The following is a 15,680-nucleotide window of genomic DNA, read 5'->3' as shown; positions in this document are numbered from 1 at the left end:
ATAAGTTTCTGTGACTCCCCTTCATAAAAGCAGCAGTAGTTGCAGTACCACCCCGGGCCGTTGGGGTGTCGCTGTTTCCCCGCTGCCTGGATCTGATCCAACCATCCCGGATCTTTGGAGGAACTTAGCGGTTGGTTAGCAACAACAACAAGCAGCGGCTGCGGGATGTACCGACAGCTGTTACCCTGAAAACGCTGAAAAATACGTTGTATCCACGCTTTTGTACGAATTGCAACATCGTGCGTGACAGGCAGGAGACCGTACACGACGCCTGACACGCAGTATCGATTATGTGCAGTTTCCCCGGTTCGTGAAGGGGGTTTAATATAAGGAAAGACATTAATCGTCAGGCTAACGGTGCTAACAGGCTAACTGTCAGAATGAAGAGGCTCTAACAATCTCTGCTTACACCTGGACTCAGTGACTGTCACGGTCAGCTAACCGCCCGCTAACATGGACACATTGCTGGACTTTGAGGAGTGCGTCAAAGACTCACCTGAGTTCAGGTATGCACACACTCGATTGCACACCTGTCATCTCCATACCGCGCATGTGCAGAAGTCTCAGTAATGGTGAATTTGTTTTGTTCAGACTGAACCTGGATCAGTTTGAGACGGAGGTTTCTCAGCTGGAGACACAGCTGGACAAGGTACTAATACTGCGACGGTGCTAGTGTCATGGACACGTACTGCTGCTACTCTAACTACTACTACTACTACTACTACTAAAATGTTACTTATACAGTTTTTCTAATGGACTACTAATATTACTGATACCCTTACTGATATTGTTACTACTTGTAATAATACTTATAATACTGCCATTTATACTGTTACTGCTGACAGTACATAACATTACTGCCACTATGCCACACTGCATGTACTGTACTGTTGCTCCATTTTACTGCTGCTTCCTACCTACTACTACCACTACTGCTGCTACTACTAGTTTATTTTTTTTAATCTTGAATCTTACACCCACTTTAGTACTTACACTATACTTCTAGTATAGTAGTAGTCTAGTAAAGTATTATTTTTATGACTGCTCCTTCTGAGGAACAGGTTTGGGAAGTACGCTTTCCACTACCACTGTTATTACTGCTAATACTACTACTGCTGCTATTACTCTTCCCTCCCCTGTTACTGCTGTACTAATTTGCAATGTACAGCATACAACACCCTGTGTCCTTAAACTTCTTTCTACTTCTACTTCATGTGTGCGAGGATACCTGTGCTCACCTGTGCGGAGAGCTCACCTTTCTGAAATCTGTGTCTCTAACCAATCAGGTGATGAAGCTGTGCAGTAAGATGGTGGAGGCGGGACAAGCATACAGCACCGCCAATCAGCTGTTCCTGAGCGGCCTGGCTGAGCTCTCCATACACCAGAAGAAGGACAACGTTGTAACTGTAGGGAGCTACATGATGCTAATACTAATAATAATCATGGTCAAGTTAATTATGAGTCATGATTATCACATTACTGTATAACACAATATTTGGTAAATAAACAGTATAACCTCCAGCTTTATTTACTTTGGTGAACACACTTCACTTATGTGAAGTCTAGTTCATCGACTGTATATTTAAATACTGTCAGCTTCTGAGCAGAGATCACATTTAGTCTTAGGAGCTCGTTCCCAAACATGGGGAGAACAGATGTCATGTTTCAGGTTGTGGTGGACTCATAGTGGAATAGGCCTCACTCTAACGTGTAGATGTGTGGTTCACCATGTTTTCCTGTGGAAGGTTTTTCATTCACATCCTGTTTCCTTCCTCTCTCAGAACTGTCTGAACCAGTTCAACCAGGGCCTGCACGAGATGGTCAACTTTCACATTGTAAGTACACACACATCCTGTTTTTTCTGACTGCTATATGATTATCTATATTTTTGATTTTGGTAACAAATACCATAAAGAGAATTTTGTCTGTGTACATCTGTCAGTCCAGAACCTGGTTTATCTTATAGAGCTTCTTGTTGTCTGAAAACCATTAAACATACAGTATATCAGGGAGACAAACCACATCAGTGGGTGACATGTTTCTTCGTTATTAAAAATGTGGGCACTGTATAAACAGCATCACTTTCACCAGCTGGAGAATAGTTCCTGTTAGGTAGAGGTTATTGAGCATGCTCGGACATGCTGCTCTAGGGTTGTTGGGTTTTCTATATAATTCTGTAAACAGTTATATTTTGTAAGGTGTTGAATTAAATTGAATTAAAATTGAACTGCTCTGTTAATATATGGTAGAGTCTCATAAACAGGTTGTTCACATAAGATGTGAGATGTGATGGATTCATAGAACTGTTCTTATGAGTTTTCAGAAGAGCAAACACAGCAGAGATGTACCGAGAGGCAGATATCCAGATGTCATTCTATGAACTGATAGTGGACACTCTGCACAACATAGGAGAGACCAGAGCTGTGCAGCTTGTGGACATTTACATAGCATGTAATTTTTTATTTTGTATAAAAAACTGTGTTCAAGAACATGAGCAGTGACCTGAAGAGATGGTGAAAAGGATGGTGTTATTAATACCCATAATTTTTATGATGAAGACACCTGTTGGAGACAAATAAGCTAAATGAGGTTGTTGATTAACAGATGTTACAGTGAGCCTGTATTTTATATATAGTGTCGGTTTTATTTTCTTTATGGGATTTGTTGACAATAACAAAAAATGTGAAAATCACGAAGGTTAGGTTAGGGTTGCAGCAAATGATTAAAACTAATTAAATTAGTTTCTCTGTGGAATCCGTTCATCCTGTTTGGATGGGTTTTAAACTGGGTTTTATGGGTGGATGACAGTTAGTCAAGATAAGTGAGTCGTTACTAAGGACGTCCTGTTTTCTATGTGAAATTAAATATCTACACTCATGAGTCCATAAGCTGCAGTTGGCATCAGCTGTAGCAGAAGCTACACTCCTGTTTTTATCTGCCTGTTTTTTTCCTCAGATGTTGTTTGATCAGACTCAGAGAGCGATCAGCCAGCAGCTGACCAACCTCTGTTCACAGTAAGTGCAACACAAAAACAGAAACAGATCTTGTGTGGTTGTATAATTAAAAAATGGAAATGCTGCTTTGGATTTGCTTGGATTTGTAGTATCACAAAGATACTTTCTGATTGATTCTGATCTTGGTGGTAATCATGGTGATGATGGTGTTTGTGTCTCTAAGGTTCCTTCCTCAGCTGGCAGAGACCAGGAGGGAGTTTGTGCGGATCGGGGAGGATCTGGAGACAGCGGCGATGAAAAATGCTCAGGTATCTCGGCACAAAGCTACTGATGCTGAGCGGGCGAGTCACCTCCTGCTCGCCACACGTAAATGCTACCAGCACTTTGCCCTGGATTACTGTCTGCAGGTACACACAGCACACCTGAGACACGTGTACAATATGTTCAACATTTCATTTACATATTTTAACAACAGGCAATGAAGTATTCTGCATGCTTTGTTTTTTCAGCTCAACACTTTCAAGACTCAGCAGAAGATCGACATCTTAAACTCAGTAAGTTCAACTGCTGTTCATTTATGGTCATAGTTTAAAGGAGCAGTTCAACATTTTAGGGAATGTTTAATCCTACGTAGCCTAGTGTGCACAGCGAGTTTACTTTTTCACTGTGTATACTGAGAATCTTTCCGCTGATGTTTTCCTGAGAATGATTTAGGTTGAATCTCAATTTCAGCTTGAAGCTGCAAGTGATGAAGATAATGAGGACTGACACTTAAAACTTAATCACAATCATCCGTGTGTGAGACATAACAAAACAATTCTTCCATGAGTGGTTGTTTTTATTAATTTTCTCTATCTGTCAATCTCAATTGTGAGTTTAATGAGACCTGGGCTGAAACCAGTCCATCATGAATCCATCTATCCGTCAGTCAGTTACAGTACTGACGTGTGTGCTTCTGTCTGTCGGCAGGTGTTCTCCTATGTTCACGCTCAGTTCACCTTCTTCCACCAAGGCTTTGACCTGCTCAGAGACCTGGAGCCCACCATGAAGACCATGGCAGCACAGGTCTAGACCTCTGAGCTTGTTCTCATTCACTTTACATGAACCATCATCAGTTCATTGGTTTCTGCTCCTCTGTGGTCTAACCTTGAGTCTGCTTATTCATCCCTGTGGTTCTCAGCTGTCCCAGCTGTCAGCAGAATGTGCAGCTAAAAGAAAAGACCTGGAGAATACACACCTGCTGGTCCAGCAGAGAGTAAGGATTCCTCAGCTCATTATTGTTACCCTCCTCACCTCTATCAGTCTCTCCATGAATCTGTGACTGTGGCTGCAGGAAGAAAGAAATCAGAAACATTAGCTATTAAAGCATAAAAAACCTAGACACCTACAGAATGCTGAGTTTCTGAGTCTCTCTTAAACCCAAATCTTGCTATACCTGTATTTTTAGGAGCCTGAGGATGTTTTGTAAAACGACCATCACATTTCTTTGACAACAAACTACACTTTGTGTACAGGATGCTTCTGGCGAGCCTGTGGTCAGGCCGTGTCCTGGGAATGAGGACATTATCCAGGGTTACCTATTCAAACGTTCCAGGAGGAAATCCAAAACCTGGAAAAGGTACCACTACGAGTTTACTGGTTTCTGCTGAAGCAGTGCTCCTTCTAAAATTACACATTAATAATGTGTGTGATTGTGTGTCTGTGTGCATGACAGTAATATAAACATTTAACATTTTTCTCCTTGACTTAGATTTAGTTTTCTTGCCTTATTCCTCACTTGTAAGTCGCTTTGGATAAAAGCGTCTGATAAATGACTAAATGTAAATGTAAATTTAAATGATTTCAAACATGCCACATCACAGTATTAACACCTTGTTGCTGTTGGTTTCAGATGCTGGTTTTCCATTAGGGACAACCAGCTGATCTACAGAAAGTCACACAAGGTAAGGCTTAAAATGTTTTGGTGTTGTTATTTTGATCAATCAAAGAACAGCTTTTTGAATCTGTGTGTTCATGCTGCAGGAGGAAGCCCTGGTTCTGTTTGAGGATCTCAGACTGTGTGCTGTCAAATCTCTGGAGCACATCGATCGACGTTTCTGTTTTGAGCTGCTCTCTGTCCAGAAGTGAGACTGTTAGACACTTACATTAATAATCAATAATTGGTTAATCGTTAACAAGTTCTGAAATATACTGATACTCTGCTCATGTGAGTCAGCACTCAGCGAGTGTCTTTATTTAACATCAGTTTTATTTGAAACTGCAGCATTTCTACTCTCATCAGTCGCTGATCAGACAAATATTAGATCAGACTGAATGTGTTAAACAAACCCTCATTTGTTCTTCATTAGAGGATATGCGGCTGGTTAGTGTAGTAGTAAGATCATTGTCTTCCATGTGGCAACTGGGGTTCGAATCCCGGCTGTGGCCTACCTCCTGTAGCGGTCCTTTGGCAAGACCTCCTTGTGCTACCCTGCCTTGTAAATCTCTTTGGAAAAAACTTCTGCCAAATGACTAAACATCAATGTAGAGGCGCTGCAGACTTCTCCTGGTTTTATTGGTTTTCTATAAGATTGTACACAAACCTAATCTACATACATGATGTGAGTGACTTGTGTTGTTCACTGTGGCTGTTAGTCCAACTACAACCCAGGCTAATGTACAAATACATCACACTACAACAACCTTTTGTTGATGGTAGAAGCTTTTTTAATTAAAGGAAATGTTATAATGAAATGTTAGCATGGCAGCTGTAGTGGCTGCTCTAACTGAGCCTCAGGGAGCTAAAACTAAACAGCCACTGGATCCATCTGAGGACTGCAAACAGTACGTGGTTTTCTGTCTGTCTATTTGTTTTTCTGTCAGGTGCTGTGCGCTGCAGGCTGACTCAGAGCAGCTGAAGCAGGCCTGGCTCAGTGCTCTGCAAGGCAGCATCGACCTCGCCTACAGAGAGAGAACCGACAAGTCACTGACAGAGGCAGGTCCACCTTCACCAATACTTCTGGTTTATTACGACAAGATTACACTTGATAAGACTTTCTTTTAATATCCCTCTGCCCAGACAAGTAGCTAAGTCTGACACATTTACTTCTTTTGATGTTAATTAATGTGTTCTGCACCGCTAAATAGGGACAAATAGCATCAGCACAGAAACAGAGGAAAGAAACATTACATTTAATTCTAGCAAGTATGATGTGAACCTGTATGTAAAGGTGATGTGATGACATAATGATGAATTACAACACTTAGTTAATTTGTGTCAAACTCAAGGCCTGCAGGCCACATCCAGCCTGGCATACATACAGTTATATCCAGTCCGCAAGATCATTTTATGTACGTCTTTTTTTTATGAACCCAGCGATATGACGTGCCGAAAACACACAAACTACAAATCCCATAATGCAGCTGCCTTAACGAACGATAGGTTCCCTGCGATCACACCTTACATTAATTAATTACATCAGATCAATCAAGCGTCTGTTGATGTATACAACCCTAATTTCAAGTCAAAGCCAGCTCCTATAAAACAGCCCAGAGAAAAGCTGGTTCTGAAAACAGAACCTTTCAAAACTGGTTTAAGGCTGAGTATATGTTCACTGACATTATGGTAAACCCGTGTGTCTTATTTGTGCAGCAAATGAGGTTGTAATTAAGGAAAATTATCTAAAAAATTGAATTTTCTGATTTGTTATAATTTACTTTTACTTAAAAGCAAAATTATTTCTCTTTATTTTTATTTTTCAGATTTTTTGCAGCTCGTTCATATTTGGAATCTGTATAATTCAGACAGGAAATATTTCCCTGTTGAACGACTGCTTTAACATTAACAACTGTTTACCTGTATATCTTTCACGCCTACCTGTGAACAGCCTAAAGAGCCCTCCCCTGTCCTGTGTGGTGGGGACAGCTCACCAGGCCCCCCCACTCACAGGCCACCAGCCCTGGGTGTGGCCCTCCGTGGCCCTGGGAACCAGCAGTGCTGTGACTGCAGCGAGGAGGAGCCTCGCTGGGCCTCCATCAACCTTGGAGTCACCATGTGCATCGAGTGCTCTGGCATACACAGGTGAGAACATCAGGGGGGTTCACACCACACTGTTATAAATTCACAGAGAAACTCTGTGAGGAACCTGTTGGTTAAAGTATCTCTGTCACTGTTTGTGAGAGAACTGCAAGTGAAGATGTTTGTGTGGCTCTGGAACATCCAACAGTATTAAGTCTTCACTCTTCAAGTCTTTTTGTCTAATAAAAGACTTTTAACCTAATAAACCAAACTTTGTTTGATTTATTACTTTGTTTGGTTTATTACCGTATTTCCGCACTATAAGGCGCACCTTCAATGAATGGCCTACTTCAAAACTTTTTTCATATATAAGGCGCACCGCATTATAAGGTGCATAGAATAGACGCTACAATAGAGGCTGGCGGTACGTTATGCAACATTAGATGAAGCTGCACTAAAGGAAATGTCAACGAAGCAGTCAGAGTGTCAGGAGTTAGTAGGACCAATAATAAGGCCGAAGCAATCTACTCAGTTTAGTGCCTTTATTGCGGCACACAAACAAAACTACAGCGCAAGCATCAGCTGAGCAGTCTTTTCTTTAGAAAAACACAAAAGGAGTCAATATTAATACCTGGTGAAATCAAAGTCCTTGAAACATAGATAATCCAAATCCAATAGGAAATCCAAAATAATCCAACGAAAAACACCGGCATTCAACAAAACACAAACCGGGTATCACAATCCATACTCCAAAGCAATAATCCATGTAGCAGAATCCTCAGCCATCGAGTACTTTAAGTCCTCCACACTAGTTTGTCATGAGTTTGTCCGGTGCACAACAGGTGCAATCAATCGGTTTAACGAATGTCAAGCTGCTGCGTGAACACCATTCCGCCCGGAAACGGGACCTTCAAAATAAGAGGTCAGCCTGAAAGGTAGTCGGCGGATCCTCACACAGAGAGGTCGGTCAAACTTTATTAATAGGTTGCCATCATGCCTTTCAGTTCAAGTGATAAATGAATAACAATAAGTTGTGACAAAGGCAGCTAAAAAGTATTATAGTATTGTTCTTAAAAATGTATCAGAGTGAGAGTTGTGTATTTTAGTTGATCTTTGTTAAGATAATTAGTTGCAGAGTGAGCGCTCTTTCCACTCTCGGTTCAATAGTACAGCTTTGACGTATTTTCTCTGTCTGTAAATTAAACTAGTTTAGTTTCCACAGTAAAACCAACTGGTTCATGTTTATGCTGAGTGTGCTTTATACGTTTGTGCCTTGGAAAGCATTTGTCTTTGTAAGTATTAACATGTTTATTGTCATTAGAAGTATGTTAGTTGTTACCTGTTACATGTGATAAATTACGTGTGTGTTATTGTAATTAGCTTCATTCAAGTCAGGCTAGCGTGTGCGAGTGTAACATACCAAATGTGTAACGATGTGTATTATTTGTTAATTTAGTTTCTTTCAGTTACATAAAGAATAGATAGGAGTTTGTCCTCCAACTGTAGCCATCTCGCTTTGTTCCCTCAGAAACTCTGTTTAGTCTTCTTTACTTAACCATCTTGTTGCTGCCTCCACTTCTGCACCATTGATTCGTTAATGTTAAACGTCTATTCCCGTGTTCTAATGTGTGACTGACTCAATATTGATCCATATATAAGGCGCACTGGATTATAAGGCGCACTGTCGGCTTTTGAGAAAATTTAAGACTTTTAGGTGCGCCTTATAGTGCGGAAAATACGGTAGGTTAAAACTTTGTTTGATTTATTAGGTGTGTGTGTCACATCTCAGATTGACTTTATGAAAGGAGGTTGGATAGTGTAGAGTTAAGATCACTGCCTTCCATGTGGGAGACCATGGTTCAAGTCTCGCCTGTGTCCTATCTCCAGTAGGCAGGACCTTTGCTTTGTAAGGACAGGACAGGACAGGACAGGGGAGGGCTCTTTAGGCTGTATAAATAAGTTTCCTTTGTGTATGCCAAATGGCTAAATGTAAATGTAGAATATATTAATAAGCTCTTTGGGCCCTTTTTGCTCAAAGTTTAAGAGAAGGTGACTCAGCTTCTTTCTTCCTCTGGAGGTTGAATCTACAAACTCTAAAAGCTACAGTATCTTCTCCCCCTTTGTCTTTTATCTGTAGTATTTTATTCATCTTTTTTTCCAAGGCTTCTAATCTTTTTTGTCCGTGAAGTACTTCTTAACCCAGGTTTTGAAAATGGCTTTATAACTAAGGTTTTGCCCAATTACTGTCTGACATTATCTTCGTTCTAGAAGTCTGGGTGTTCACCTGTCGAAGGTGCGATCTCTCACTCTGGACTCGTGGGAGGCCGAACAGCTGAAGGTAGAACTAACATCGACAAACTCAAATTATCCTCAGGAGCCTGAACTTGTGAATCTGTCTTGACAAAACTCGTCTGGTTGTTGTTTTCCAGCTGCTCTGTGGTCTAGGAAATAATGTCATGAACCAAATCTTTGAGGCAAGATGTTCGGAGGAAGGACGAGTCAAACCCGGGCCAGACAGCCCGCGGTAAGATCCACTTTCCACATGTGTTTGTATTTTGTGATTGAAAATAAAATCAGTGAATCAACTGTAAATCAACATAAAATGAATCGACTAAGGTGTTTAACTTTATCTGGACTGTTTTACTGCACGTCTGGTTGCTTTAACGTCCAGTTGATTTGATTTTCTGCTGATGTTTGAATCTTGTTACTGAAGATCTTTACTTTATCGTCATGTTATTTCTGTCGGTAGTAGATTAATTTATCAGCTTCTTGCTGATAATCAGTAAAAATGATTTCATAAATTATAAATGGTTAAAAATGAATCAGCTTCTTGTTTAACTGATGTGTTTCAGGGCAGAGAAGGAGACGTGGATCAGAGAGAAATATGTTGAGAAGAGATTTGTGCAGAAGAGAAGCTCAGGTGGACATCGTAAGTGCAAAACTCAGTCACCTGACTCCTCCTGTGTGGAGAAAATAAGTGAAGGTAGAGTTTTGGTCTCAGAAATCTACCTGAGCTATAGAGAGAGGCTCTGTGGCACAATGGACAGCGAGTTAGACTTCTAGTCTAGTACGGGGATTTGATTCAAAGGTTGTGGGTTCGAGTCCCATCAGAGTCAATCTTTATATGTGGAGTCAATAAGGACTTGTTTAAAGAACGAAAACCCCAGTGTAGACATTATGTTATTGCCTGCATTGTTCCTCCCTTGTAAGTCGCTTTGGATAAAAGTGACTAAATGTAAATGTGAGATAGGAAATTGACGTGTCTGAAGACCTCGGGTTGAATCCTAACGTTTACATTTGATCTCCCAGCAGGAACGCTGAGTTATTTGAAACATCTTGTTTTGTTTCAGAAAACCAAAAGGACGACGCGGGGCTGTGTCTGTACCGGGCTGCCTTTGTGGGAGATCTGGTTGCCATGGCAACAGCATTGGCCGAAGGGGCAGAGGTCAACAGGACCATTGCTGAGGAGGAGGGACGAACGGCACTTATTGGAGCTGCTGTTGGGGTGAGGAGGCCTTTTATGTAAATTCAAATGGAATGATGCAGTAATCAGAATTATTACTATTAGAGATGCACACAACCGGAAATAAATGTCCTCACCTGTACCAGCTACTTTCTGTGTCTGTATGTCTCTGTGCTGCCTGCAGGGGTCACTGTTGGCCTGCGAGTTCCTGCTGCAAAACGGGGCAAACGTTAACCACCGAGACCTGAGAGGACGGGGGGCGCTGCACGCTGCAGCCACCGCTGGACACACGGGGTAACCACATACACGCTGGTCTCTCTCGAGACGTGAGGACACTCACTGACACAATGCATTATCCCATCCTGTCCAGAAATAAATGTCTCCCCCCCAACCCTCATCCTAACTTTAACCTAATCCTGCCTCTAACCCGAACCCTGAAACACACCTGGGATAAACATGGGTGATTTTCATTGGCTGTTGTAGACAGGTGTGTCTGTTGCTGAAGAGAGGAGCCAACCAGTACGCTGTGGATGAGAGGGGACAGGACCCTTTAGCTATCGCCGTGGAAACTGCTAATGCTGACATCGTCACACTGTGAGTCACCAGAGAACTTACGTAAAGTTTTTTATGTGAACTTGTGAAGGATTGTCAGTCGGTTTGTAGCTGAGAGGGAGAATGTTGGCTCCAATAGGCCGAGACCTTCAGCAGAGACTGGGGCAGTTCGCAGCAGGGCAGAACATTGATGATACAAGAATAGTGTGATGAATTGTTAATGTTTCAGACTGCGGATGGCCAGGATGAATGAGGAGATGAGAGATTCAGAAGGAGTCTTTGGAGCTGTGGGTAAGACTGACACATCTCAGCTAACATTCACCTGAGCTTTAATTTGATATCTAACCTTTCAAACTGCACACACTGATTTTAAATGTACTGTAATTCCTCAGGAGACGATGAGACGTTTCAGGACATCTTCCGTGACTTCAGCGACATGGCCTCACACGACCCGGAGAAACTCAGCAGACGGAAGTTCAGCCGAGGAGGAGAGGAGGAGGAGAAATGATAAACACTCAGCACAGTGTTGAAAAGATGTAACGGTGAGAGAAACCGAAGCTGCACAGTCGACTCACAGCCGGTGCCTAATATAGCGTCATTTATTCTGTACAGTAGCTGTAAGTGCACATAATAAACTGGACTGAACGTGTGGAACGGCACCGAGCTGTGGAGCAGTTACCATGTTACTACAGCCACCGGGTCCATCACATGAGCCGCACTGGCCTAAAAAATGGTTTCTCATGGAGAATCATTGGAAAAGGAGTAGCTACAAAACAGTCATCAGTGAATCTACAAACCCACATACTGTATTCTGTTATTTCATTTCCCCCTCATTCACTGACATTACATGCACTTAAGTGAGAAGGTAATTTGGACTTTGGAAGCACGTCTCTTAAATTCTAACAGTTCAGTGGCCAAAGATGCTGCTTCCTGACTGTTCTGATTTTAATTATTCTGGTTTTATTGTGTCAGAGAGCGATCTTTTCAGATCGCCTTTTCACAGCACAAACTGTGCCATTATGAAAACATATGCTGTGAAAGGCAGCTTATTATGAATCTTAAAGTTCACTCTGCTAGTTTCAGTTCTAGTTGAATCAGACTTTGTTTTAAAAACATGCAGGCGTCACATCTTCTCTGTCTGCAGCCACTTGTTCTGCACATGTGCAGAACTTATGAAAAGCCAGTAAGAAACCTGGTAACACGTATACAAGGCAGAAAAACCTACCTGACGAAGTCGGGTTCCTCTGATCCCTCGCTGGTTTCCTGTTTACAAATCAGTGTGTACATGCAGGTGGAAGAGTACTGGGTACACACAGTTTTCTGCCTGGAATCAGGATTTTTGGAATTAGTTTTCATAGGAATGAACTTGGCACCATGTTGGAACCTGGTGTCCAGTAAACTGGGCCTGTTCCTGAAGGGCAGATTCTGCGCCAAAAACTAGTGTGTAGAGAAAAGTACTGGATGTAAATTCATGAACGCATATTGAATGATGAAAAATGTCATAAAGAGAGTTTAGTTTTCAGAATTCTAATTATAATTTAACAGATTAAGCTTCTTTTTGGTTTTCACCACAGTCTGGATCAAACGAGACGCCGTCCTTCAGTGTGCAGCTGAAGGTTTCACTGAGTCACCTGTGTGTTCTCTAGTCTGTGATCAGAAAGGGATTTAACCTGTAGCTGCTGTGAAATGTTATTCAAGTGTTTATTTCATGTTTTAGCCACTTAATCCTTTTACAGTTACAGAAATGTCAGAGATTCAAATACTTTAAATTATTTTTTGTATTAAGTCTAAAGGGGACAAAACTAAACTGTCACACTGCTGCTGTTACTGTGTGTTTTCAGTCTCAGACCTAATGAAAACTTCACTGCATCGTTAGAATTGAAATCATTTAGTTTTTCTGTCCTGAGCTGCAGCCTCACATCTGATTCCTGCTTCTGGGCAAATTTCTGTCGTTACTGAAAAAAAAACATTTCATCCTAAGCTGTTACTAATGTGATGCTACTGCTTAAAAAATGTCTCAATACATGTTGAGGAGTCTCAGTGGTTTCTTTCAGAGTCTAGTCGATGTCGTTGATGAAAGAACAAGTGCAGAGTGGTGGAAAAGTACATTTACTCAAGTACACTTTAATATGGTGATACAATATTCAGAGAATAAAGTCCTCTGGCTTATCGTTCTGATAAGGTATGGAGGCCCTAAAGCAACACAGTAAATAAATAAATGTGCAATTTGCACATGAATCAGGCTCGATTCTTATTTAGTATTTTTAAAATGTATTTATTTTAACATCTTTTATTTCTGTCACTTTGAGCCTCCGTAATGCAGCCACGTTCTTCTCTTCAGGTCAGAAAGGTTGGGAAGCACTGATTTAACCTGGAACAGTTTTCTTCTATTAACATTCTTTGTTATTAAATACTGTAGGCACTTGAGTATTTTTATTATTTACTTTACTAGCGTGAATACTGTACTTTGTTAAATGTTCAAAATTAGGGACTGAACATGTAACACAGATATTCCTGAAGGTATTGTGGGCAAAGTCTTCTGAATAAAGTTAGACAGAGTCGAACTATTCTGATAATGTTGTTGATTCCACTGCTAGTTCATACTACTTTACAATAACTGTATTTACCTGTTTACTGTATTCCTTCTCAGAATATTTTGACTTTAGTTTCATTTTCCAACATTTCTTCTTTATTCTCAGAAGAGAACAAGTTTAATCTAATGTGTAATATATCTGACTCAGCTCAATATAAAAATGTACAAGTTCAAAAAGTTAATCATTACACAACCAATAATCTCCTCACATTGTTATTTTAATGAGAGATGTGAGTCTCAGATCAATAAACCGATAGTTTTCAGTAGGAGATAAAACTCCATCTTTCTCTCCGTCTGATGATTTGACACAGAGTTCAAATGTCCCACACTCTGGTCGCACCTCCAACGCCTCAGTCTTGTCCTTTCTTTCTCTTCTTCTTGCTCTTCTTCTGTGGCTCCTCTTCCTCCTCTGTCGTTTTCCTCTTCTCCACTTCCTGCACCTGCTCCATGGTGTCCCACACCTCGTCCTCCTCCTCCTTCACCTCCTGAGACCCCCCCTCCTGCTCCGTGGCTCCCCCTCCCTCCTCCAGGTCCCTGCTGGCCAGCAGGAGGCAGTTGAGTCTGGACTTGAGGTAGACTTTGTGCTGCAGTTTGCGGTCCTCCAGGTTGTGGATGCGGAGGAAGCGGTCCAGGCCACAGGACGCCACAACTGGCTGGGAGGGGTGACACTGCAGCCCCCTCACACCGCCTGCCAGTCCCTTAAGGCAGCCGCGGACCAGACCTTTCCTCAGGTCCAGCATGGCGATCTGACCGTGGGTGTTTCCCACCACCACCGTGTTCCCGGCTGCAGGCAGAGACAGAGCAGTGAGTGGGTGCTCCCCGTACTCAGCCTCCAGGACGGGGCGCCGCTGGGGGGAGGAAGGGTCGAACACATGGACCTGAAACAGAACACACACAGAAACACTGAGGTCTGGATTCTACAGAGCAGAACAGTCTGAAGTAATAATGTTCAGATCACATGGGAACAGCATTATACGTTATTATTATTATGAACACATTACTACAGAGGTTGTAGGATTCACTCTCCCTGTTGTAGAACATGCAGTGCAAGTGAACAACACATGTTTACAGCGTCAGGAAACTTTACTGACATCAAGACATCGAAGACGATTTTAATATCATACAAACCGAGAACCTTTAACCTCTGTTAAGGAAAGTTTAAATTAGCTATTTTTTGAATGGAGTTTGGTCTGAAAGTCTTGGCTGTTGACTCACCTGGTGGTAACCTGTGCAGGTGACCACTTTGTCGGAGTCCGGGATAAAGGCCATGTCTCTGACCCAGTGTGGACGCCGTAGGTCCAGCCAGTCGTCCCGCAGGTTTTTTGCGGTGAACACGGGTGTCTCGGGTCTCTCCAGGTCCCAGATCTTCAGTCCATTCTCCTTCCCGCCGGTAGCCACCTTGTGCCGGTGGACCGGGTCTTGCCGCATCCTGCACACGTTCTTCCCCGCGTCCAGTTCGGTCACAGGTTCGCTGCGGTCCTCCCTCCATACCCGCAGCTTCCCGCACTCCCCGCAAGTGACCAGGACCGAGTCGCTGAGCGCGGCCAGCCCGGTGAAGCAGCCGTCCGCGGGCTCTCCACAGCGCCGGGTCTCGGTGAAGGCGCCTTTCTCTGTGCTGAAGGTTTTCACGGTTCCGTCCACGGAGCCGACCAGCAGCTCGCTCTCCGCCGGGTCCCCCCAGCACAACGCGCGGACCTCCTGATCGCGGCTCAGGTGGCTGCTGTTGCAGAAGTTGAAGGCCTGTTTCCGGGACAGACTGACCCCCTTCAGAATCCCGGTCTCCGAGCCCAGCCACACGGAGCACAGCCGGCTCCGGTCCCCCATCATGACCCGAACAGGTGACTTAAACGAAGCTAAAGAAGCTAAAGTTCAGGGGTCGTGGGTCTAAAACACGCGTGGAGCCTGTCTGTGTGTCGCACGTCAAAGACGTCACTGCAGTGTTTTAAAAAAAACTTTATTGACAAGGTAAAATTCATAGAAACCTTAGATTTCTTAACTTTAGCTGTTTTTGTTTGTTTATTAGATTTCAATGATTTTTTATATATACAGTTAAATAAAGTTTAATAAAAGTGCTGCGGCCTGGGGCATAAATGTTTCTGAAATGATAAAACGCTAATTGAT

The 15,680-nt window shown here is 42.5% G+C and overlaps 2 protein-coding genes across 3 annotated transcripts; one reads left to right on the top strand and one right to left on the bottom strand.

The window, feature by feature from the left end:
* Nucleotides 1-59: 59 nt before the first annotated feature.
* Nucleotides 60-12,677, top strand: zgc:162872 (BAR_ACAPs and ArfGap_ACAP domain-containing protein). 2 transcript variants are annotated; one of them, XM_026339458.1, is made up of 23 exons: nt 60-506; nt 592-649; nt 1,287-1,406; nt 1,782-1,835; nt 2,956-3,014; nt 3,178-3,361; nt 3,464-3,508; nt 3,924-4,019; nt 4,135-4,209; nt 4,469-4,572; nt 4,846-4,897; nt 4,977-5,077; nt 5,817-5,928; nt 6,821-7,014; nt 9,220-9,289; nt 9,381-9,475; nt 9,804-9,880; nt 10,302-10,456; nt 10,599-10,708; nt 10,898-11,008; nt 11,196-11,257; nt 11,359-11,508; nt 12,541-12,677. In XM_026339458.1, exons 1-22 carry the CDS (start codon nt 454-456, stop codon nt 11,472-11,474), a joined length of 2,103 nt encoding a protein of 700 aa, XP_026195243.1. In that variant the 5' UTR covers nt 60-453; the 3' UTR covers nt 11,475-11,508; nt 12,541-12,677. The 2 variants fall into 2 exon arrangements, with proteins under 2 accessions (XP_026195243.1, XP_026195251.1); XM_026339466.1 differs by lacking the exons at nt 592-649; nt 12,541-12,677 and having other exon boundaries at nt 61-506; nt 11,359-11,500.
* Nucleotides 12,678-13,886: 1,209 nt separating this feature from the next.
* wdr74 (WD repeat domain 74) lies at nt 13,887-15,484 on the bottom strand. Its single transcript, XM_026339478.1, has 2 exons — nt 14,775-15,484; nt 13,887-14,437 (listed from the first exon to the last, which is right to left on the bottom strand). The coding sequence occupies exons 1-2, from the start codon at nt 15,384-15,386 to the stop codon at nt 13,910-13,912; spliced, it is 1,140 nt and encodes a 379-aa protein (XP_026195263.1). The 5' UTR covers nt 15,387-15,484; the 3' UTR covers nt 13,887-13,909.
* Nucleotides 15,485-15,680: the final 196 nt, after the last annotated feature.

Source organism: Anabas testudineus, chromosome 13, assembly GCF_900324465.2.
Source record: "Anabas testudineus chromosome 13, fAnaTes1.2, whole genome shotgun sequence".
Classification (NCBI taxonomy): Eukaryota; Metazoa; Chordata; class Actinopteri; order Anabantiformes; family Anabantidae; genus Anabas; species Anabas testudineus.
The sequence above is the reverse complement of the archived record's forward strand: the minus strand, read 5'-3'. Positions and strand labels throughout refer to the sequence as shown.

What these genes read in the sequence shown, in the direction of transcription:
- zgc:162872 (XM_026339458.1), top strand. Translation starts at nt 454, where the DNA reads ATGGACACATTGCTGGACTTTGAGGAGTGCGTCAAAGACTCACCTGAG. An exon ending in AAAGACTCACCTGAGTTCAG is followed by an intron (nt 507 to 591) that starts GTATGCACACAC and finishes TGTTTTGTTCAG; the next exon opens with ACTGAACCTGGATCAGTTTG. An exon ending in GAGTGCTCTGGCATACACAG is followed by an intron (nt 7,015 to 9,219) that starts GTGAGAACATCA and finishes TCTTCGTTCTAG; the next exon opens with AAGTCTGGGTGTTCACCTGT.
- wdr74 (XM_026339478.1), bottom strand. Translation starts at nt 15,386, where the DNA reads ATGATGGGGGACCGGAGCCGGCTGTGCTCCGTGTGGCTGGGCTCGGAG. An exon ending in CCTGCACAGGTTACCACCAG is followed by an intron (nt 14,438 to 14,774) that starts GTGAGTCAACAG and finishes GTTCTGTTTCAG; the next exon opens with GTCCATGTGTTCGACCCTTC.